At 51.8% G+C, this 22,652-nt stretch overlaps 2 protein-coding genes across 2 annotated transcripts; both read left to right on the forward strand.

The window, feature by feature from the left end:
- The first annotated feature begins 637 nt into the window (after positions 1-637).
- BST2 (bone marrow stromal cell antigen 2) lies at positions 638-7,036 on the forward strand. Its single transcript, XM_045778823.2, has 5 exons — positions 638-991; positions 1,766-1,841; positions 2,139-2,199; positions 2,628-2,756; positions 6,795-7,036. Exons 1-4 carry the CDS (start codon positions 689-691, stop codon positions 2,746-2,748), a joined length of 561 nt encoding a protein of 186 aa, XP_045634779.2. The 5' UTR covers positions 638-688; the 3' UTR covers positions 2,749-2,756; positions 6,795-7,036.
- A 4,908-nt stretch (positions 7,037-11,944) lies between these two features.
- On the forward strand, positions 11,945-17,006 carry CCDC194 (coiled-coil domain containing 194). The gene is made up of 4 exons (XM_045778683.2): positions 11,945-12,274; positions 13,384-13,480; positions 13,881-14,013; positions 14,597-17,006. Exons 1-4 carry the CDS (start codon positions 11,951-11,953, stop codon positions 14,745-14,747), a joined length of 705 nt encoding a protein of 234 aa, XP_045634639.2. The 5' UTR covers positions 11,945-11,950; the 3' UTR covers positions 14,748-17,006.
- The last annotated feature ends 5,646 nt before the right edge of the window (positions 17,007-22,652 follow it).

Here is a 22,652-nt window from a genome sequence, read left to right on the forward strand (position 1 = left end):
CTGCAGCCTGCGTCCTGGGAGCACATCGAGAGCTTCTCTCCGCATAGGCTTCCACTTCCCCAGCTTTCAGTCCCTCCTCAGACACTCTCCATGGTTCCCTGTGGTCCCCCCGGTGGGCGCAGGGACGCTAAGTGAACCCCTGATGGGTCACCACCGTGGAGAACCCTAAACACAAAACCTGGCCTCTGGGGTCAGAGCCAGGCCCCGCCCCTAGTCTACTACACACCTCTCAGCCTCAGTTTTCCCAGCTTGGAGCTGAGCCAATGACAGCTGCCATCTCTTCGGGTCCTGAGACACATGAACACGAGGCTGACATGCATGAGACGCTCAGTAAAAGCAGTTGTCACCCTCGGTTCCATGCGGGAGAGGGGCAGGAACTCGAGATGGGGTGTCCCAGGCAGCCACAGATCCCCTCCCACCGCCCCCCCCCACCAAACCCTAAAAGCTCAAGGTTTCAATTCAGCACAAACAACCCACCTTTTCCGTGGGAAATCGAAACTGAAAGCCTAACCCTTTCCTGAGTGCACTGCCAATACCCCATTCAAAAGCCTCCAGGTCAGAGGATTCCGCCAGACGTTGTCATTGGTCAGGACGGCTCCTATGCTAATAAGGGGGTAGCCCCAGCCAGTGGAAGGTTCCAGCGTCCTGACTCCCCGCCCAAACTCACTACATCCAGGGGCAGAGCTAGATGGCACCTACTTTTTACCATTATTGGCCTGTGCCCGTGACTGATAAATCAGAGTCAATGCTGGAAAGTCAGAGGCTGGGGAGGCTGGGGTGGCTGTGTATCTTGCTGATCCTAATGGTGGTGGCTCTGTTAGTGGCCGTGATCACCCTTGGGATCAGAGTCAACAGCAAAGCCTGCAAGGATGGCCTTCTGACAGAGCAGGAGTGTTGCAATGCCACCCGCCTCCTGGAGCTCCGGCTGACCCAAACCCAGCAAGACTTACTGGAGACCATGGACCAGGCTGCCACCTGTAACCAGACTGCGGTAAGCGACTGCAACTCCCCAAGAGGGCCCTGTGCTTGCATGGCCGCCACAGGTCTAGACAGAGATGGTGGTAGACCCTGAAACTGTCCCTGGACCCCCACATCGGGAGTTGAATTTCTCTGCTAGGCTTTGGGGGACCTCTAAACTTTCTCAGTGGTGCTGGTGTGGGGCAGGGCCTTAAAATGCCCCCAGGTCCCCACTAGGATGTGGGAAGTATCTCCAGCCTGGTATGGGAGAGCTAGAAGCTCCTCTCTCTGTGCCAGTCTTGGGCAGCAGAAAACCCATCTAGGGCTTGGGCTGCGGGCTTCACCACATCTAAAGAAGGGTGGGGCTCTTGATACAGCCACTGCATCCCTGAGACACTATGAAACTTTCACGTGAGTCCTGAGATGGGGGACCTTGAAACTCCCACCAACATCTAACTTGGGCTTGGAAATCCCCGTGTTCCGGGTTTGGGGGGGAACCTCTAAATCTTGGGCAATAGCCCACGAGGTCTAAGAGTTTGGGCATGGGGAGCCTCCAAATTCCCATGTGGGGAGCCTCAAATCCCCTGTTTCGAGGATCGCATCCTTAGGTGGCCTGGGAGAGTGGGAGGTTGTGGCCATTCTTGGAGGTGGGAGAGTGGGGTGCAAGGAGGGTTGGAGGGAAACCTGAAAGGGGTTTGGACCCGGGCCTCTGACCATAGGGCCTGGGGAAGAGGTGCGGGACTCAGGGCAGCAGCTACCCTCCTCTGCAGGCCAGAACGCCAGTCTCTGACCCTCCCCTCTGTCCCAGATGAACCTGTCTGCTTCCCTGGAAAAGGAGAATGCCCGGGGTCAGAAGCAGCTCATTCGAGAAAAGGAGCTTCAGGGTGAGAAAGCACAAAGCCAGGGTTCCTTGAAGGGGGATCGGGAGGGGTGGGTCAAGCACTGAAGCCGGGGTGGTGGGGGAGTGTCCCAGGGTCGGGGTCACCAGGGAGTGGTCAGAATCCAGCGGAGGGTGGGAAAGGAGTACTCCAGGTTTCCAAGGTGGGGTGGCATGAGGGCAGGGCTGAAGGCGGTGTCAGGTCCTGGGTAGAGCCAGGCGAAGGATGGGGCCGCTTGTCACTCTGTGTCCGGGCCACCGTGCCACTGTGCTGACACGGCCCCCTGATTCTCTCCCACCTTAGGAGAGATCGAGAGATTGAAGCAGGAGCTGCAGGACGCTTTGGAGAAGGTGGAGCGACTAAGGTCCGAGCCATAGCCCCTGACCACGCCCCTTTCACCGCACCCCCCCCAGCCCCCCCCACCCCTGTCCTACCCCAAGATCCAAGACTCCCTTTGCTTGGAAAATTCCCATTGCTCAAGGAGCAAAGTTTTGTTTTGTTTCGTTTTGTTTCTTTTGTTTCGTTTTGTTTCGTGGTGGGCAGGTTTATTGACCAATAGCAAAGTGTTAGTACAAAGCTCCCACGGAGGGAAGGGACCCAAGAGTGTTGCCTGGGGCGCCAAGTTTGAATCCCACCCTTGTCGCTCTGGTCACCCAAGCCTTGAGTGGCCGCTGCCCACTCTCCTCCCCACTGACTTGGCGGGGGAGGAGGGGAGATTCTGAGGGGTGACAAGGCCAGACCTGGTGGAACCAGGCCCGGCAACTGCCTCAGTGGTCCCCACATCTTCCCCAGAAAAGAGAAAGAGGTCTCGAGCAAAGAAGGGGAAACCAGCTTTGGCAGCTCCTTGCAAGCCTTCAGCCCCCTGACGGTCCCGGTGTACCTGCTCCTGGGCCTCCTTGCTCTGCTGGCCTGACACCTCCGGTAAGAGGGGAGTGGCCTGGGGTAGAAGAAAACGGGGGGGGGGGGGATGGGAGAGAGTCCAGGATAGGCCAGGGCCTGGGGAGGTGGCCCGTCTACAGGGTAGTGGGCAGGGCACAGAGAAAGGTCTTATGGAGGGATAGAGGGCTCCCTGAGTGGGGAGCTGGCCTGGGGCGGGGCAGGACCGCCTTCCACTCCCCACCAGGCCACCCTGAGTCCCTCTTATGATATCTCCTTAGCCCACAGCCTGGACTTTTCCCTTCAAGGCTTCCCTGACCAGACCAGTTCTGAGGGAGCCACATGGCTGCACAGTTGGGGGCGGGGGGTGAGATAGCAGTGGGGTGGGGACAAGGAGCAGCCTCGGGATAGACCAGTAGGGGGGTTGGCCCAGGGCTGCCTGCCCCCCCTCCCGCCCACGGACTCTGCCTCCCCCCAGAGCTGGGCAGGGCATGGGGTGGGGAGTACCTATTTCTTGGTTTTGTGGTTTCTGGAAGCTCACCGACTTCTGAAGTCTTTAAACTCCAAAAAGTAGATGCCCCTTTTGGAGGGGAAAGACCTTACTCTGAAGTTCCTGGAGCGAGTGTCATTATGTCGCCCCCAGGCATCTGGGGCCTGTCCTGCAGCTAAGGGTGGACCCCCATTGACATCCACGCCCAAGCTTCCCTGCTCCAGAATGTTCCCAGGAACCCTCAGGGTTTGGGCAGGTACCATCCCACCGCTTCCCTGGCCCTCTTCCCTGGGCTCATCGTATAGGACTCTGTACCCTCATCAGCGCTCACCGTGTGCCGAGCATTCTACCCATCTACTCCCACCTACCGCATCTTCTCCTGGTGCCTGGCCCAATGGGGGGAACCCAGGCTGTGGCAGGAGACATCCTGTCCAAGTTCCCGATCCCATCCCACAGACAGTTCGGGGCTGGGATTCAGACCTGGATCTGCAGACACACACAGGCCAGGCCCTTGTCACAATGCTTCTCCCCGCCATCCTGGCCCAAACTCTTACTCCTCCTGCGGTACCCAGCTCTGGGAACCCCTCCTCCAGAGAGTCTCTCTGCTGCTTCCAAATTCAGAGCTTCTGTCTCCATAGACTCTTGGTCAGCTTTCACGGATCCCCCCAGGCTCTGTCAACCCTTCCCCACCTGTTATCTCCCTTTCTCCACGGAGAAAGTCTCTCTCTTTCTGGAATCTCCCAACTGTTGTCCTTGCCACTTCCTGCCCTGTGCACTGGAGCCCCTCCCATTGTGACAATAAAAAATGCCTTCAGACATGACCAAGTCTCTCATGGCAGCGGGCGGGGAGGGGGGTGTCGGGGTTCAGCGGGCGGGGAGGGGGGTGTCGGGGTTCACTTCCTGTGAGAACTTCTGCTCTAGAGGCAGAGGTTCTGGTTTTCCTCGCTCCTGTGTCCCCCGCTTGCAGGAGGGCTCAGGAGTTCATGGGGGTGCTCTAGGATGACTGAGTCATTTCACCCCCGGGAACAGTGTTGTGTTGTCGTTGCCCCCCCCACCCCGGGGCTCAAATGGGGAAACTGAAATCCGGAAAATTTCCTGGACCTCCTCAGGACTTCTGAGCTGCTCAGGGAATTGGAACTTCTGATTCCCAGAAGCAAACCCTTCTCACGTGACCTCCCTTGGGCCTCCCCCAACCTGGAAAGGCAGATACTCTAGAGATGGGTTCCAGCTGGAAAGGAATATGAGCTTGATTCAGGAGGCTGGCCAGCTGGGGAGAAGGCGGACGATCTCTCCAGGAGCCAACTCCAGGGGTTTCTGCCTGGCCCAGAGATTTTTCAAGGGATTTAGGGCAGTTAATCAGTTAAGGGAGTGCGATGGCCTGTGCTAATTCTTAATGATGTGCAGTCTTCCAGGTGCCAGCTACAGATATTGTGGTGCTCACTGTTGGGCAAGGGATTCTGGGTCCTTGGCTCCCAGGGTGGTGCAGAAGTGCTTTGTTCCTTCTAGGAAAGAATGCATGATCTATAAATACACAAAGAAAGGTTTAGTTAATCAATCACTCGGGCTAAGGGCGCTTGCTAAAGCTTAGTGACTACTAGACTGGTCGGAGGGGCTGAGCTGGCTTCACCTCCACCATCATCCTCAACTCCCACTCCCAGCTTGGGCTCCCATGATGTCCCACACAGTGCTGCCCCTCCCCCCCAGGGGGAGCCTGGGCTGTGTTTCCATGGTGACTGGGGACAGGTTGGCCCAATATGATGGATTCAACCTGTTCAGTTTCTCCTCCCAAGCCCCTATGCAGGGCTGAGTAGAAACTTCTCTCCTTCTTAAAAATGCCCCTGTTCGGGGCCAAGGGCAGACCGCCCCAAGATGGGCTGCTTTGGCATGAAGACTATATTGAGTGAAAAAGCAATCAGGCGGCATCTGGCTGTCTCAGTCTGTAGAGCATGTGACTCTTGATCTCAGGGTCGTGAGTTCGAGCCCCATGTTAGGCGTAGAGCCTACTTAAAAAAAATCAAATATTCTGATTTAAAAAATGAAATAAGGGGTGTCTGGGTGGGTCAGTCTGTTAAAGGTCCACCTTCGGCTCAGATCATGATCCTGGGGTCCTGGGATCCAGCCCTGCATCGGGCTCCCTGCTCAGCAGGGAGTCTGCTTCTCCCTCTCCTTCTGCCCCTCCGCACCACTCACGTGCCCTCTCTCTCAAATAAATAAATAAAATCTTAAAAATTAATTAATTAATTAATTAAGCAATCAAAACCCAGCAGATTCAGGAAAAGCTCTTCCTCCCCCACAACTGCCTAAAAATATTTCTTTAAACATTTTTTTTAATTTATTTGATGAGAGAGAGACAGCAAAAGAGGGAACACAAGCAGGGGGAGTGGGAGAGGGAGAAGCAGGCTCCCTACTGAGAGGACCCTGGGATCATGACCTGAGCCGAAGGCAGACCAGAGGGTTAACCACTGAGCCACGCAGGCGCCCCACCTAAAAAGAATTTGAACAGAGGACCTGCCCCAGGAAGAGAGCTCTCACCAATAGATTACTACGTCATATCGTGAACTTGCTATGGTAGACAGGGAGAAACCTAGGAAGGCCTCCTATTTTATCCTCTGTGTCCCATTCTTTCTGAGCAGCTGAGCATGTAATTGTTTACTAAACATTTACTCCTTTTCTTCTTCCTATGAATTGTATTTCTTCCCTTAGAAGTCCCAGGCCCCTACCCCCCTCCCGTCTTTAGTTTAGAATGACATATATACCTGATTTTGCCTGTCTTTGGAAGTTCCACGTCTATGTGGATTCCCCACATGTATGAAACTAAACTTGATTTTCTCCTGTTAATCTGTCTCATGTCAATTTGATTCTTAGTCTGCCCAGAAGGATCTAGAAGGGGATAGGAAATTCTTACTCCCTAACGCCCCTTTTCCCTCACCATCTGTGACCCCGTGGAGGGTTGAGAAGTCAGGTCAGAGGGGCCCTGCAGGTCTGTGGGGTTCCCGCTCTAGCAGGAATCCAGTAGTGACCAGAGGCTGCTGGGTGACCCTGCGCTGTGACTTGGTCTCTCTGGGCTCTGGTTTCTTCCTGTGGAATGGGGGCACAGGGAAGGGGAGGACACCACTCACATTTACTGCACAACTACTGCGTCCATGCGGTGGCAGTGGGAAAGTGGCAGATGCGGGCTTTTTAGGAGCTCCCCTAGTCTGATGGTGGAGGCAACCGGGACTCAAACACATAAAAGGTAAAATTACAGAAGAGCTCAGAGTTAGTCAGAAGGGGCCTGAGTCAGTGGGGGAGGGTAAGCGTTCTGGAGGAGGAGATACTCGAGTCAGGGGTAGGGGTGGGAGGAGCTTGTAAGGAACAGTTCGCTGGACAAAGAGAGAGGAAAGGGTGGTCAGGTAGGGCAAAAAGCCAACGCAGAAGCCCCGGGATGCCAATGTGCTTGCTGGAAGAGGAGGTCAGAAGGGGTCAACGAGGAGAAAATCAAGACATAGGGGATTCGCAAGGTGAAGGGGTTCTATTCGAAGCCCCCTCCCCAGCCAAGCTTGCAGACAAAACTCACAGGTGTCTGACTTGGCCCCGACTCTCTCTTTTTCCAGGTCATGGTGCCCCTCATTCTCAGTTAATAGACCACCACGGGATGCCTGGGTGGCTCAGTCGGTGAAGCGTCTGCCTTCGGCTCAGGTCATGGTCTCCAGGTCCTGGAATGGAGTCCCGCATCAGGCTCCTTGTTCAGCGGGGAACCTGCTTCTCCCTCTCCCTCCAACTGCCGCTCCCCCTTCTTGTGCTCTCTCTCTGATAAATAAATAAATAAAATATTTTAAAAAGAAAAAAGAAAAAATAGACCACCACAACAAAGCATATTCTTTCCTAGCGAGACTGCAACCCACATCTCAGATGAGCCCCAGAAATTTGTCACCTCCTGCTCTATGGGACCTGGCAAGTGTTGACCCCCTTCTCACACACCCTCCCCCAGGGGCACAGCTGCAACCCTCCCACATGCTTTAAAGCCCCTAAAAGGCCCAGCCTAACAGAAACAAGCCCGACCTCTCTCTCAAAGTCTCAGTGTTGGGCCCCTCTCCTCCCTTGGAGACTGAGCAAACTTTGTCCTGCTTATGGCTCTAATCTTCGTGTGATTCTTTGCCGCCCAGCTCACCAGCCACCCTAACATCATTTCAAAGCTTTCTTTGAACTTGTTCATTATCCTGAGCTTCCCACTGTTTGCCCCATACTCCTTCTATCTCCCCAAAGACCCCGCTCCCTCTCCCCAGTTCTCCCCACTCAGACTTCAACTCTGCTGGACCGATCTCCGCCTTTCCACCCACCCGCAGCGCAGGTGACCCTTGGCACCTCCACAGACCCCCCTCCTTCCCCTCTTGCCCCTCAAGACCTTTCGTCTTCATCACCCCCTCCCACCCCCCCACCCCCCGGCCTTCAGGCCTTGCCTCCACGTCCAGATCCTTCTCCAGCCCACACTGGTTCTGGCCACCCTTACCAACCCCCCCGATGCTCCCGCCACCCAATTCCCTCTTGGCAAAGTGGCTGAAACAGAGGGCATGGCTCAGGTCCACATTCCCTTCTTCCCGCCAGATCTTTCTCTTATCAGATCTAAGCTTGGCTCTTTTTCAACCAATCCCTCCAGGTTCACTAAGGTATCTGAGTATCTCACCCTTTCCTCTGATTTATCGTGGGGGGGACCTATATGTTATTCTCTCCACCGTACCATCCCAGAGGAAAAAAACAGAATTTGGCTCAAGGCTACTGAATATGCTGATGATCTGAGCCACAGACAGCCTGCACCACGTGCTTCCAGCAATGCAGCCGTCCACGTGGCCAAGCCCAGTTGGAATTATCACCCCTCCTCTGGAGACGAGGTCAAACTTGACCACATGGTCCCCACCTTCTAGAAGGCGTGAAATGGGCAGCTTCTAAACAGGTCAATTAGATAGATAAAAACCCTGCCCTTTTCCTCACTCACCTCACTGAGACTCCAAAAACTCACCGACCTTGATCCTAACTTTCACACAGGAAAATCGACCCTGGCTATTCATTTCATCTCCCAGTCGGCCCCAGACATTAGAAACAAACAAAACTTCAAAAACTGGATAAAGCCCACAAACCCCTCAATCCGAAGTACTAGACCCGGGCTTCAAGGTTTTTAACAGCAGAGAGGAGGAAATCAAAGAGGAAAAGAGAAAGAGATCAAGAAAGGATCTCAGGCTTATCAGCTCCTGGCCACTGCCCTTACTGGAGCTATTCTAGAAGTCTTCCGGTGCCGGCTTGACCCAAACTTTCAACAAACCCCCTCCAGGAGCTTGTTACACTTGCGGTAAGCCTGGCCACTCGTCCAAAACCGTGTCCCAGTAAAAAAACAAAAATAAAAAAGGGCCACCCAAAACCTCTTGCCCCACCTGTAACCAAGCTGACCACTCTGGAAGAGTGACTACCCCATTCTCAAAGTAGGGGGAGGGCACCTCCTAAAACCTGCCTTCAGGGCCCAAACATGGGGGGAGATCAGCCATATCCCTGGTGGCAGATCTCTTGGGACTTCTTCAGGATACGGACTGACACACCCCAGGATTTCCCTGAATTTCCAGGACCCTGTTTTCCCTCCCCCATCTCTGTTGTTGGGGGTGATGGCGTTCTTCCTCACCCTTCAGCTACCCGACTCTTGTCATGTGCCCTGGGGGATCACATGTTTGGCCATCTCTTTCTTGTTCTGACACGCTGTCCTCTCCCCCTCCGAGGATGAGACATCGGGACCAAACCGGGTCATGGTGCTTTCATCTGCACCCCGTACACCCCCAATCCCAGTTCCTGGGACTCCTTACTGAATCCCCCACTTCCACTTCACTCTCTCCAGTTATGACTCCAGTTCCCTCGTCCGTGCGGGACACCTCCAAACCAGTTAAGGCTACTCACCTCACCCCCAACACCATATACCTCAAGCATCCTTTTCCCCCTTCCAAACCCCAATAGCCTTTCAAACCTGAGGGCTTGATAGGCTTGCAGCCCCTCATTTCCAAATTCCTTTCCTCAAATGTATTAAATCCTACTAACTCTCCTTACAATACTCCAATATTGCCTTCCGGGCCAAAAACCAGACGGTTCGTATAGACTAGTTCAGGATCTCAGAATTATCAGTGAGGCAGTCCTCCCCAAGCCAGACACCCCTCTCTCCACCATTCCACCCACCACCATGTACTTCACTGTCTTAGATCTTAAAGACACGTTTTTCAATATTTCCATCTCCCCAGAATCCCAAGACCTTTTCGCCTTAACCCGACACAGTTCACTTGGACACTTCGGCCCCAGGGTCTTAGGGATAGCCCCTACCTCTCTGGACCAGCTCTGGTATCAGATCTCTCCAACCCCTCCCTTCCAAATAGTACCCCTCTCCAACCCGTGGATGACCGCCTCTGCAGCCTTGCTGGGCCTACTTCTGCTTCTCACACCATCACCGTCCTCACCTTCCAAAACAACAAAGATTATAGTCTCCCTCTCCAAAGCCCATCTCCATCAACAATCTGTCCCATACCTAGGATTTTTGCTTACACCGGGCAACTCACCATGTCGCCCTGCATGGAGCCCAGCTCTCAAACCTACTTCCTCTGTGGCTTACCCCCCACTTGGAAGGGGCACTGCGCCCTCATGTACCTGTTTCCTGACCAACACTTTCCCAACTCACCAGCCCTCGCACCCTTAACATAGGCTGTAACAGGCCCTCAGGTAGAAATCCAAATCTTTTTGTATCCCGCCCTCGTAGAACTGAGCCAATGTCCACCCTCATCCTCTTTGCCATCCTTATGGGAACTGGGTTAGGCACGGGAGGAAGAGCTCATCCCATCTAAACATTGGAACCCTCTCTTTCCTTGAGTCAAAAGTAGCGGATTCGGCTTCCACACTCCAAGCAACGCAGAGACAGACCGATTCCCTGGGAGGAGGAGTTCTTCTAAATCATCTGGCTTTAGACCTACTGACTGCTAACCAGGGGGGTACTCCTGCCTTACTGTGGAGGAATGCTGCTTCTATGTAAATGAGTCAGGTCAGGACTTAGACGGCCCTGAGAAAATGATCAACTCAGCTAGGGACGATGAGGAACAATATATAAACTGGGGGATGGCAGATTGGTTCCCCTGGGAACTAGATATCTGGTCTTGGTTCTCATGGCTCATTCCACTCCTGGGACCTTTGGCGGTTATTGGACTAGCCCTTACTTTGAAACTATGTATTTTAAAATATCGAATCTCCTTCATCCTTTCGGCCAAGGGCCGAATCTCAGCCCTTGGTAAGTCTCTAAGGTCTCTCAGCAAGCTCACACTCAGGCCCCCTTGCTCTGAGAGCAAGAAGCCACCAACATCTCCCTCACCCTTGTCCCTCTGGCCGCTGGGTAAGGACAGCTCTGTGCCCCTGCTCAGCAGGAAGTAGTTGCAGAAGAATGACCTCCCATTTTCCCGAATCAAGAATAATTTCAAATAAAGACAGGAGGGAATGAAAGGGTTCTATTCAAAGCCCCCTCCCCAGCCAAGCTTACAGACAAAACCATGGGTGTCTGTACTTGGCCCTGACTCTTTGTTTTTCCAGGTCACTGTGCCCCTTATTCCCAGGAAATAGACCTCCACTACAAAACATATTCTTCTCTGGCGAGAGGAGAACGCAACCCATATGCCAGACAAGCCCGGACAGAGCCCTCTCCACCCCGCCACCCCCCAAAAAAACTTGTCACCTCCTGCTTTACAGGGCCAAGTGTCGACCCCCTCCCCCACGGGCGCAGCTGCAACCCTCTCACATCCTTAAAACCCCTTAAAAGGCCCAGCCTAACAGAAACTCGCTCCATGCCTGCCCCTCTCCCCCCTTGGAGAGTGAATAAACTCTATCCTGTTTGTGGCTCTACTCTGTGCAATTCTTTGCGGGCAGCCCTAACACGAGGGAAAGAGGAAGAGGCGGGAGACGGATGGCGGAGAGGGAGACAGGGGGAAGGAGAAGAAAAGGGGAGAAGTAGGGAGAAGGAAGAGGTGGAGGAAGGGGAGAAGGAAATGGAGGAGGGCCTGGAGGAGATGAAAAGAGGAGGAGGAGGAAGGGAACGGGGAGAAGGAGGGAGAGGAAAGGGAGAACCAGGGGAGGAAGAAGAGGGGAAGGAGGAGGGGGAGAGGAGGAAGGGGAGCTTCGCTTCTGAGAGGAACGTAAACCGCGAGTCGGAGACTAACCTGTATCTGATTTGCGATGTAAGTTCGCCCCCTGGCGGCCTAGTGGAGAACGGGCAGGGAGAGGGGACCGATCCCCTCTGGCGTCGGCCCCCTGACCCTCACAGCCAGTCACAGAAAGCTCGGCAGCCTGAGCCAGGCCAACCTCGGTCGGTCGGGTAGCCTCCCATCTTTTAGCCTCACTTTTTCCTTGAACAGAATGGGGAGATTTGCTGAGTACCCCCAATGCAGACGGGTGCTTTGCAAGGATGTGCTCACATGGTTCCCCCTCGCCCTGTGGGACAGGAGCTAAGGCCATCCTCACTTCTGAGTGGGGGAGACTCTGAGGCTCAGAGGACAGCACATGGGGTGCAGAGGCGGGACTAGAACCCAGGACCCCCAATCCTGTCCTGGGCTCCGGTAGCCTAGGCTGGCCCTTGGCGGGGGTCCAGCCCCTCCCAAAGGACTCGGGAAGCCATGGCCGGGCGGGGCGGAACCGTGGGTGTCCCTGGCGCCCCAAGGTGCCAATTAAATGCTCGTGGCTGTCTGGGTCCAGAGCTGTGGACGGCGGCATGGCCGAGCTGGGGCCAGAGCCGGGACGCGCGTGGCGGGTGCTAGCCCTGTGCGGGGCTGCGGTGTTCCTGGCGGCCGCAGCAGCCGGGGCGGCCCTGCTGGCCTGGAATCTGGCCTCTTCGACCTCCCGGGGACCTCGCTGCCCAGAGCCAGGGGCCAACGCCACGGCGCCCCCCAGGGACCTGGCACCTGAGGTCGAGGAACTGCGGAGAAAGCTGGCAGAGGCTACCCAGCACGAGGAGGCTCTGGCCAGACAGCTGGACCAAGCCAACCGAGTCCGTCTGGAGCTGGAGGAGGCACTAAGGGCCTGTCAGGGCCGCCAGGTAGGTGGGCAAGGTGGTGGGCTAGGGAATCCAGAATTGGGAGAGGCCGTGCACACACATCCCCACAGCTGCCCCCCTGGGCACTGGTTTCCCTAATTCTTCAACTGAGGGGGGCAAATGAGAATAGCACCGTAGTCCCTTCCAAATCCTACAGTACCAGGTCCCCCTGAGGTCTACCTACTGACCAAGAAGGCCCCCACGATTCTCTGCTATCAGCCTACTAGCTGGTGATGGCTAGGGAAGCCCCAGACCCCTGGGCCCACCTGGGGAGACCCTGTGCTAACCCTCCCCTTGGGTGCCCACTCAACGTCCTCCAGCTAGTGTCCAGCAGCCCTATTTCGAGAGAGGGATATTCATGTCACCTGTAATTAGGAGGCTAAAGTTGGCCTCTTGGGGGAGGTACTGGCCAGGTCCTCCCTTTTCCTCTGGCCACCCCTTCAAACTCTTTCTTAACCCTTCCCAGCCCTGGGCCTTGCAAAAGAAACATCCTTAAGGTCCCAATCTTTCATTTACTAACTACTCTATATCTCTGTGTACCGGGCCCAGCAGGGGTTGAGAGCTGTGTGAATTTTAGAAATCAAAACAGACCACTACCCTTTACCTGCCTGCCCAAGAGAAGGGCCTGAGGCCACTGAGGGTAAGAGCAGCCGGCTCTGGGTTCAAATTCTGCCCCCGCCCCTCAGTGGGAGATGTTCTGAGGCCAGGCCAGTTGTTTTGAAGAATGTCTCCCATAGCTGAGGGAGCATACTCCAGAAACCCAATCATTGTCAACCACCAAACTGGCCTGTATTGGTTTGAAACCCCAGTCAGTGAGTCTAGAAGTAGCTGGAATTGGAACCGGAGTCTGACCGCAGAGCTAAACCGTTTCCACATCCGGTGGCTTGGGGTGGGGGGAGGTGGACCTGGACAGAGCAGCTGTCACCGCTCCTACCGCAGGCCACTTCTGTGTTTTACCACCACAGGACTCCCAAAGGACATTCCAAATAAAGCTCAGGGAACTCGGTGACCAGCGTCAGTTCAGTCTCCCCCAGAAAGAGGGGAGACTTCACTTCTTCTCTCCCCGCCCCCACCCGCCCCTCTAACCTTCTCACTTCCCCTCCACTCCTCAGAGCCGGCTTCAGACTCAACTGATGACGCTGAAGACTGAGATTGAAGAGGCCAAGGCACAGGGGACCCAGATGGGGGCTGAGAACGGGGCGCTCACAGGTGTGTTGGGGCGCAAGGCGCGTGGCCACGGCTAGGGGTGGGAAGAGCCTAAAAGTTTCCTGGTTACGCAAATGACACACACAGGTGCAAATGTACTGTAAACGACACGCAAATAAACGCGAAAAGTTATGAAGGAAATGCACATAACACTCAAAGGCCACGCAAATGGCACAAAACAACGCAAATACAACAAAATAAGCAAAGGCCGTGTCCACGACTCCCAAAAGCAATACAAACCCACGAAAAACTCTGCAAATGACACGTAAGGTAATGCAAACAGCACACAGATTTAATCCAAATATGGCACGGCTGCAAATAGTATGCAGACTGTAAACTCGAACGCCGCGTTAGCGGGGCGGGAGCTAGGTACCCGAGCTGACCCCGCTCCCTGCGCCCGCAGAAGCCCTGGCGCGCTGGGAGGCGGCGGCCATGGAGTCTGCGCGGAGGTTGGACGAGGCACAGCAGCGCGCACGCGCGGCCGAGGCCGAAGCCGAAGCTTGCGCAGCCCGGGAGGCGGCGCTGCGCGAACGCGCGTGAGTGAAGGGCGGGGCCCGGGGTGGTGGACGAGAGCGGTGCGTGGCCAATAGCGCGCAAGACTTCGTTCTTTCGGCCACTCATCACAGGCAGGGGGGAAGAAGAGGAAGGGTCCCTGGGGATGGAGAAGGGGTGTGGTCATGTGGGCGGGGCCTTAGGGAGTTGAGTGTTGGGCGAATCAAAGAGGGGACCCTGGAGTTGGAACCTAGGGGTGGTGAAGGATGTAGGCTCTCTGGGGGCGAGAATCTCCACGTTGGGACCGGCACTCTGGAGGCATTTGTCCCTGGAGTAGGGCTTACACGGAGGGCCCTAGGGAGGGGCGAGGAGCGGAAGAGAAGGATGTAAGGAAAAGGAAGTACTGAGACAGAGGACCCGGGGATCTGCAGGTGGAGCTCCAGGAAAAGGAGCTGGGAGTCCCTGAGGAGAGGTCCCAGGAATGGCTACGGGTGGTAAAGGATAGGGGATCCTGGGGAGTAGGGTTCTCAGGAGTGGGGTTCTCAGGAAAGATGGAAGAGTACTGAGGGGAGGGGGGAGGAGGACCGGGGTCCAGGTGCTGATGGGCTTCTCCCCACTTCCTGTCAGTAAAGCCCTGGAAGCCGAGATGCGCCCCCAGCGCAGAGTGCCGCAACCCCGGTCCCGCTCCGTGTCCCGACCCCGACCCAGCCCCCGTTCGCGCTCTCGCCCAGGACCCTCTGGGGGCTGCCGGAGGCCGGCACGGCGCGCACGAGGGTGAGTCAGCTCCCAGCAGGATGAGGGCTCTGAGGGCAGGATGGCACACACTGTGGCTGGAACAAGTATAGAGGTGCCCACGCTGGATGAGATGCCCCGTCAACACCCATCAACGCTCAGCTTTAGATCCAGGAGCCACTCTGAACGGAAACTACAGAAAGGAGACTCGATGTCTAGTGCTTATTTTACAGACGGGGAAACTGAGGCCCATTTTAACACAATGAGATAGTGTTTTGGGACTTAAGTGCCTTCTAACGACAATGTTGCTTCATCCCACAGACTGAAGACTTAGGGTCCAGCCCTGGCTCAAGAGTGACCTGGAGGGGTCACTTCTCTCTGGGCCTCGGTTTACCTTGTCTGTAAATTGAGTGTTTGGAAACATGTTTAGCAAGCCACCCTATCCTTGACAATTGACCGAGATGGCAGAATGGGAAAACTACAGACCCCTCTTCCTATGAGGAGGATATGAAACTCCCAAATGGAATGTTAACAAAAAAAAATTAAGCAACACATTTTGAAAATACATCACAACAAAGGGGACTTATGCCTGAGACGCAGAGATGGCTCAATATTCACAAGTCTGCTAATAAAATTCACCGTACTAATGGATCAAATGAGAAAAGTTCTGAAAAGGCCATCAAAATGAGGGCCAAGGTGAGGATGACTACTGTCAAGTATTTAATATTGTTCTAGAGGTACTAGCCCATGCACTTAGACAAGGAAAAGAAAGGGGAGGTATGAATATTAGAAAAGCAGTAGGGAATTTATAGTTTGGATCGTATGTAAGCACTGTTTATATAGGTAAAAAATAATAGCAATACCAACATTTCAGATGGCTCGATTTCACATGAATTTTGTCTTTCACCTTATTTTTGACATAACTTCAGACTTACAGAAAAGTTGGAAGATTAGTACAAAGAATTCCTGGATTCTTCCCCCAGATTCCACAAATGTTATCACCTTTGTTTTATTCTTCTTTCTTTCTCTTTCTCTCTCTCTCTCTTTGAGCCTTTTATGAAAAACTTGCAGAGATGATGTCTTGTTACCCATAACACTTGAGGATGCACTTCCTAAAAACAAGGACATTGTCCCACATAATCACAGTATGGTTATGGACATCAGAAAGTGGACATTGATAAAACACTATTATCTAATCTAGACTTTAATCAGACTTTGCCAACCGTTCTCATAATGTCTTTTATAACAAAAGAATATCCTGGCTCACACGTTGTACTTGTCAAGTCTTTCATCTCTTCTAATCTGGAACATTTCTCAGTCTCTTTGCCTTTCATAACATTGGCATTTTTTAGAGGCCTGGGGCAGTCATTTTTTGGAGTCTGAGTCTGGGTTTGTGTATTATTTCTGTAAGATTAGTTTCAGGTTGGCATTTTGGGCAGGAAAACCTCAGAAGCAATTCAACCTAATATTATTATCTCTTGGCAGTATGATTTTATATATAGAAAACCCAAGAGAATTAACCAAAACTTTCCTAGATCTATTTCATATAGTTATTTATACCCAGGAATAAATTAATTTCCTTATTATGTAAAGAGCTCTTATAAATTAATTTTTCAAAAAAACAGCTCAGTAGAAGAAATGGGCAAAGAATATAGACAGTCAATTCATAGAAATATAAGGGAAAAAAAGTGCCCAACCTCACTCCTTGAAAAGGAATGCAAATTAAAAACAATGTGGTACCACTTTGTACCCATGAGTCTGGCAAAGATAAAAACAAAAACAAATTACAAAGTACTCTGTGCTGGCACTGCTGTGGAGAAACAAGGAATTCCACAGGGTGCTGGTGAGACTGCTCATTGGTACAACCACTTGGAAGGGCAATTTTCTAGAACCTCTCAAAATTAAAAGTGCACATATCCTTTGATCCATCAATTCCCCTTCTAGAAATTTTTCTACAACCATATTTACATGTGTACAAAATGATGGACCAGGGGCACCTGGCTGGCTCAGTCCATAGAGCCCGCAACTCTTGATCTCAAGGTTGCAAGTTCAAGACCCACATAGGGGGTGGAGCCTACTGAAAACTAAATAAATAAGGGCGTGTGGGTAGCTCAGCCAGTTAAGGGTCCAACTCTTGGTTTCAACTCAGGTCATGATCTCAGAGTCCTGAGATCCAGCCCCACATGGAACTCTGTGCCCAGTGCAGAGTCTGCTTGTCCCTCTCCCTCTTCTCCTCCCCCTGCTCTCTCTCTAAAATAAATAAATACTATTGTAAAAAAAAAAGAGAGAGAGAGAGAGAGAGAGAGGCGCCTGGGTGGCTCAGTTGGTGAAACATCTACCTTCGGCTCAGGTCATGATCCCAGGGTCCTGGGATCAAGCCCCACATCAGACTCCCTGCTCAGTGGGGAGCCTGCTTCTCCCTCTGCCTCTGCCCCTCCCCCAGCTCGTGCTCTCTCTCTCTCTCTCTCTCTCTCTCTCAAATAAATAAAAATCTTTAAACATTTAAAAAATTTAAAAAAGAAACCAACAAAACAAAATAATGGACCAAATGCAATGCAGCCCTGTTGGATCCTGGAACAGAAAAACACGTAGTGAGAAGATCACATGAAGTCCAGAGTGTAATTAATTTAATGTACTACAGTTCGTTTCTTAGTTTTGACGAGTGAGCCACGGTGTAAAAGAGCTTAACCACGGAAAAAGTTGGATGAGGGCTATTCAGGGACTCTACTATCTCTGCAACTTTTCTGTAAATCTACAATTATTCCAAAATAAAAAGTTTACTCCTAAAAAAGAGGCAAAGGGTAAGGGGAGGGGAGAGAATGAGGAAATCTATCATCACATCTTCATAGTTACAAAAAATTGGAAACCACCTCCGTGTCCCGCGCTTGGGAACTGTTTCACTGAGTGTCCACCTGTCCACACAGTGGAAATTCCATACGACTGTTAAAGGAGCCAAGGCAAATCTCCTCTGAGAATATTAATGTAAAAAGCAGGAAATTGATAATTTGTGTGCATTTTCCAAAATTCAGGGACGGAAAGACTTTTACCCAAATGTGTCTGAAGGAAACAGTCGTCACAGCTGTGGCCTCCGGAGCAGGAACTAGGGAGCTGGGGGGAGGGGTGCATTCTCATGTTCGTATACCTTTTTGTAAAGTTTTCATTTAAAATCATGCACGTGTATTACCTTTAAAATAAAATTTGTTTCTAAAAATTCCTAAGAAGCTGGTATTTGAGGGAGGTCGAAGCCCTTGGAACTCTTTCCCCCACCTCACCCAGTCCTGTTCAACATCCCCACTACCACCCCCAGGGCTTGGAGGTACCACATCCGGGCCTTTACCTGGGAGGGGCCCACCTGGAGGGGGAACTAGCAGGCCAACTCCCAAGGAGGAAGTGAGGCTGAGGGGAGGAAGGTCTAACCGCTTAGTTCTGCTGACAGCCACCAGGGGTCGCCCCAACTTGCCCACCCGGTTGCCACCGGTTAAGGGCTCTGAGCTGGAGAGGTTAAGGGTGCGTCTGAAACCTCCCCCTACCCCCACCCCCAACTCCGACGTCAATCCAGAAGTGAGCAGGAAGTGGCTTCTCCTTCTGCGGTCAACCAGAGCTGGAGACCAGGAGACTGACCTTGCTTTGTCTGACTTAAGACCCCTTCACTGTGCTGCTGTGAGATCCAAGGGTACAAGGGCTGGGCTCCGGGTTGTAAATGGGACCTAAAACATTATCATTATTATCCATTGTCTCTGGTGGCTTCATCTTAGCCAAATCACCCGACCCCTGAAAATCAGTTTCCGGGCTGGAGGGAAATAGGGAGCCAAGGCAGGTGTGTAAGCAGAAAGGGCACAGTTAGATCTGGTGTCAGAAAGAGTTGGGAAGAAAGAGAGGGTGCAGACAGAGGGCTTTGATCCCCCAGGAAGGCCATAGGACAGGGAGTAGGTGAGGATTGACAGAGAACAAGCCCAGGTGCCCCACCCCCTTCACCTCCCCACCCTCCCACCCCATGTGCTCTGAGGCTCCCTCAGCTGCTCAGGGAAGTAAATAGCACTGCTTGGTGGCACCTGCCTTCTGGACCCCACCTGCTCCCACCTCACAGGGCCAGCCTTTGGCCTGTCCTTTCTCTGTTCTGCCTCCCACTCTTCAATTATTACTCAAAGTCTCTGTCTCTCTCTCTCCAAGTCTCTCTGTGTCTCTATCTGTCTCCACCCCTATCCCCAGCACACCCTCCTAGGTCCCTGCCCTGGTTTCCCCTATCCTTGTCACCCTGGAGTCCCCTTCCCATGGCTGCAATGACAGTAAGGGGACAGAAATGGGAAGTGTGGGCAGCTGTAGGCAGAGAGCACCTGGGACAGAGGCAGCCTGACCCTGCTAGCGCCCCCAATCCCAAGTAAGAAAGTGGGTTGCCTTTTATCAGCCAGTAATACGGAGGCCCAGGGAGGACAGACTGTTCCTCTCGGGTGGGTTCTCTTTGCTTCCTCTGTCACCTCCCAAAACGCAAAACGTGATTTCATTTGAATTTAACCAAAGTGGAGGGTTTTTTGGACTTCACTGAAATTTTTTTTCACCACAAATATCACTTCCTTAAGGACATTCCTAAAGTTCTGTGAGAGTTTTTATTTTTTGTTTGTTTGTTTTCTTTTTAAGATTTTATTTATCTGGGGTGCCTGGGTGGCTCAGTGGGTTAAGCGTCTGCCTTCGGCTAAGGTGGTGATTCCAAGCTTCTCTCTGGGCTCCCTGCTCAGCAGGGAGTCTGCTTCTCCCTCTCCTTCTCCCTCTGCCCCTCCCTCCCTGCCCTGCTTGTGCTCTCTCTTTCTCTTTCTCACTCAAATGGATAAATAAAATCTTTAAAAATTAAAAAAAAATGTTTAGGGGTGCCTGGGTGGCTCAGTCGTTAAGCGTCTGCCTTTGGCTCAGGGCGTGATCCCGGAGTTCTGGGATCGAGCCCCACATCAGGCTCCTCTGCTGGGAGCCTGCTTCTTCCTCTCCCACTCCCCCTGCTGTGTTCCCTCTCTCGCTGGCTGTCTCTCTCTCTGTCAAATAAATAAATAAAAATCTTTTTTAAAAAATAAAATAAAATAATTTTTAAAAAGTTTAAAGATTTTATTTATTTATTTTAGATAGAGAGCACAAGGGGGGGGGCAGGCAGAGAGAGAAGGAGGCTCCCTGTTGAGCAGGGAACCCAATGCAGGGCTGGATTCCAGGACCCTGAGATCATGACCTGAGCCAAAGGCAGCCGCTTAACCAGACTGAGCCACCCAGGCGCCCCTCTGTGAAAGTTTTTTAAAATCTTGTGTCTCCTTGAGAATTTCAATATCAGTTTTAGGGAGTGACACAAAGTTGACTTCCTCATAACACTTTTCCCTTCTCGGCACAAACACACAAAACCAAATTGATCGTGTTTAATTTAGAAAACAAACAAACAAAGAAAAGTTTAAAATCAAAGCCTGATTTTGTGATGACCCTCCAAGGGAATCCAGAAGGGTTCAAGTGCAAAATTTCCTGTGACCATGACAAATTGTTTTCAGGAAAAAACCAAATGCTCACATCAGGACCAATGCATTTGACCCCATGCGAATCCAAAGACCTGTCATTCGCTTCCTCCCTCGGGGATTTTCTAGCCAGAGACACAGGCAAAATGTGTTCAGAAAGTCTGTTTTTAGAGATTTTGGACACTGCTGGCAGGGGTATCAATGGAAACCACCTCTGGAGGACAGATTGGTGACTAGCTGTCAAAATATAAGATGGGACTGCTTTGGGACCCAGCAGGGATTTGTGGGGATTTGATATCTTATTTTGTTCACTGAAACAAAAAATTTAGAATCAGTCTAAATGCCCATTGATAATTATTATGGTAATGTATGTGGTGAAAACCTAAGCACCAGGCAAAAGAAATCAACAAATTTAAAGATATAATGTTGGGGTGCCTGGGTGGCTCAGTTGGTGAAGCGTCTGTCTGCCCTCAGCTCGGGTCATGGTCCCGGGGTCCCGGAATTAAGCCGCATGTCAGGCTGCCTGCTCAGCGGGGAGTCTGCTTCTCCCTCTCCCTCTGCCCCTCTCCCCTGCTCATGCTCTCTCTCAAGTAAATAAATAAAATCTTTTAAAGTTAAAAAAATAATTTAAAAAACTATTTAAAAAAATAAAATAAAGACATAATATTGAGCAAAAAGACTAAGTTTCATCGTTACTTTTTCCATTTAAAAATATCTAGCTAATAAAACAAACTATTTGAAAAAAGAAACATTTCAAATCAAAGATGTGAGATCAGATTACCAAAAAGAGATAGAATGTTGCTTTTGAGCTTGATACAAACGACATTAGTGTGTATCTTTAAAACTCTGCTTCTAGGACACATGGATGGCTCAGTCGTTTAAGTGTCCCACTCGATTACAGCTCAGGGCATGATCTCAGGGTCATGAGATTGAGCCCCACATGTGGAGTCTGCTCAAGATTCTCTCTCTCCTTCTTCCTCTGCCCCTCCACCCCACAAGCCCCACTCACGCAAATGAGCTCTCTCTCTCTAATTAATTAATTAAAAAATAAGGGGCACCTGGGTGGCTCAGTTGGTTAAGCTTCTGCCTTCCACTCAGGTCATGATCCCAGGGTCCTGGGATCGAGTCCCACGTTGGGCTCCCTTCTCAGCGGGAAGTCTGCTTATCCTTCTGCCCCTTCCCCCGCTCCTTGTCTCTTTCTCAAATAAATAAATAAATAAAATCTTTTAAAAATTAATTAAAAAATAAAAAACTAGGGGCACCCAGGTGGCTCAATCAGTTGAGCGTCTGCCTTTCAGCTCAGGCCATGATCTCAGCAGGGAGTCTGCTTCTCCCTCTCCCTCTCCCTCTCCCTCTCCCTCTCCCTCTCCCTCTCCCTCTGTGTGCTGGCTCTCTCTCTCTCTCTCTCTCTCAAATAAAGAAATCTTTTAAAAATAAATAAATAATTAAAAAAAAAAAAAACTGTAGGGGAGCCTGGGTGGCTCAGTCGTTAAGTGTCTGCCTTCGGCTCAGGGCGTGATCCTGGTGTTCTGGGATCGAGCCCCGCATCAGGCTCCTCTGCTGGGAGCCTGCTTCTTCTTTTCTCAATCCCCCTGCTTGTGTTCCCTCTCTCGCTGGCTGTCTCTCTCTGTCAAATAAATAAATAAAATCTTTAAAAAAAAAAAACCTGTTTTTCACACTGTGACAATTACTCAAAATTGTACTATTGGATCTATGGTGGCTTTTTAATTTTCTGGGAATTTATGGTTGCCTTTCTTTTTCCTTGACAACAGATGTCATGTTCATATACACATATATACAACACCTTCAAGATATCATGAAGAGTAGACAGGATCTTAAGTGCATACCAAGACTGTCACACCTACTGGTGTTGGCCCAGTCACTGCCCCCATGTCTGTTCATCTCTGCTGGACCCATCTTACCTAGGCTGTACCCCCATCATGCTCTTTTCCACCCAGTGCTCCCACAGTACCCAAGCACACTACTTGGAGGCAGTGTCCCTCCCCTGTATATCAATTTCTCAGCCTAGCGTCAGAGGCTGCACATGATCCAGCCTCTCTTGCCTTAAAAAAAGTACCCTTATTTATTAAGGCTGGGTGTGTGCCAGACAGTGTGACAAGTGTTTCACTACTGGCTATGTTGCTGCCACTTTAGACAGAAGAAAACCGAGGCTTAAGGAAGGAAAATCACTTGTCTGAGGTCACACAGTGGTAGGTGGCACAGCCAGAACTTAACTCCAGAGCGTAAATTGAAACCATGTATTCTCTTCGCCTGCATGGCCCCCATTAACAAAGATGGAAGATATCCTCCTCCCACCCTGCTCAGGGGACTCTGGGTGGGCGTGGCCAACCTAGAGAAATAGCTGGTTGGGCACCACTTGCAGCCCCCAACCCTCCTCCCCCCAACAAGCCTCTGGGAAGGGTCCGGAATCAGGAATCACCGGGTAGCTGCAAAGGCCAAAGGTCAGACAG

Source organism: Ursus americanus, chromosome 14 (genome assembly GCF_024610735.1).
Source record: "Ursus americanus isolate L20-20 chromosome 14, mUrsAme1.1.p, whole genome shotgun sequence".
NCBI classification, from domain to species: Eukaryota; Metazoa; Chordata; class Mammalia; order Carnivora; family Ursidae; genus Ursus; species Ursus americanus.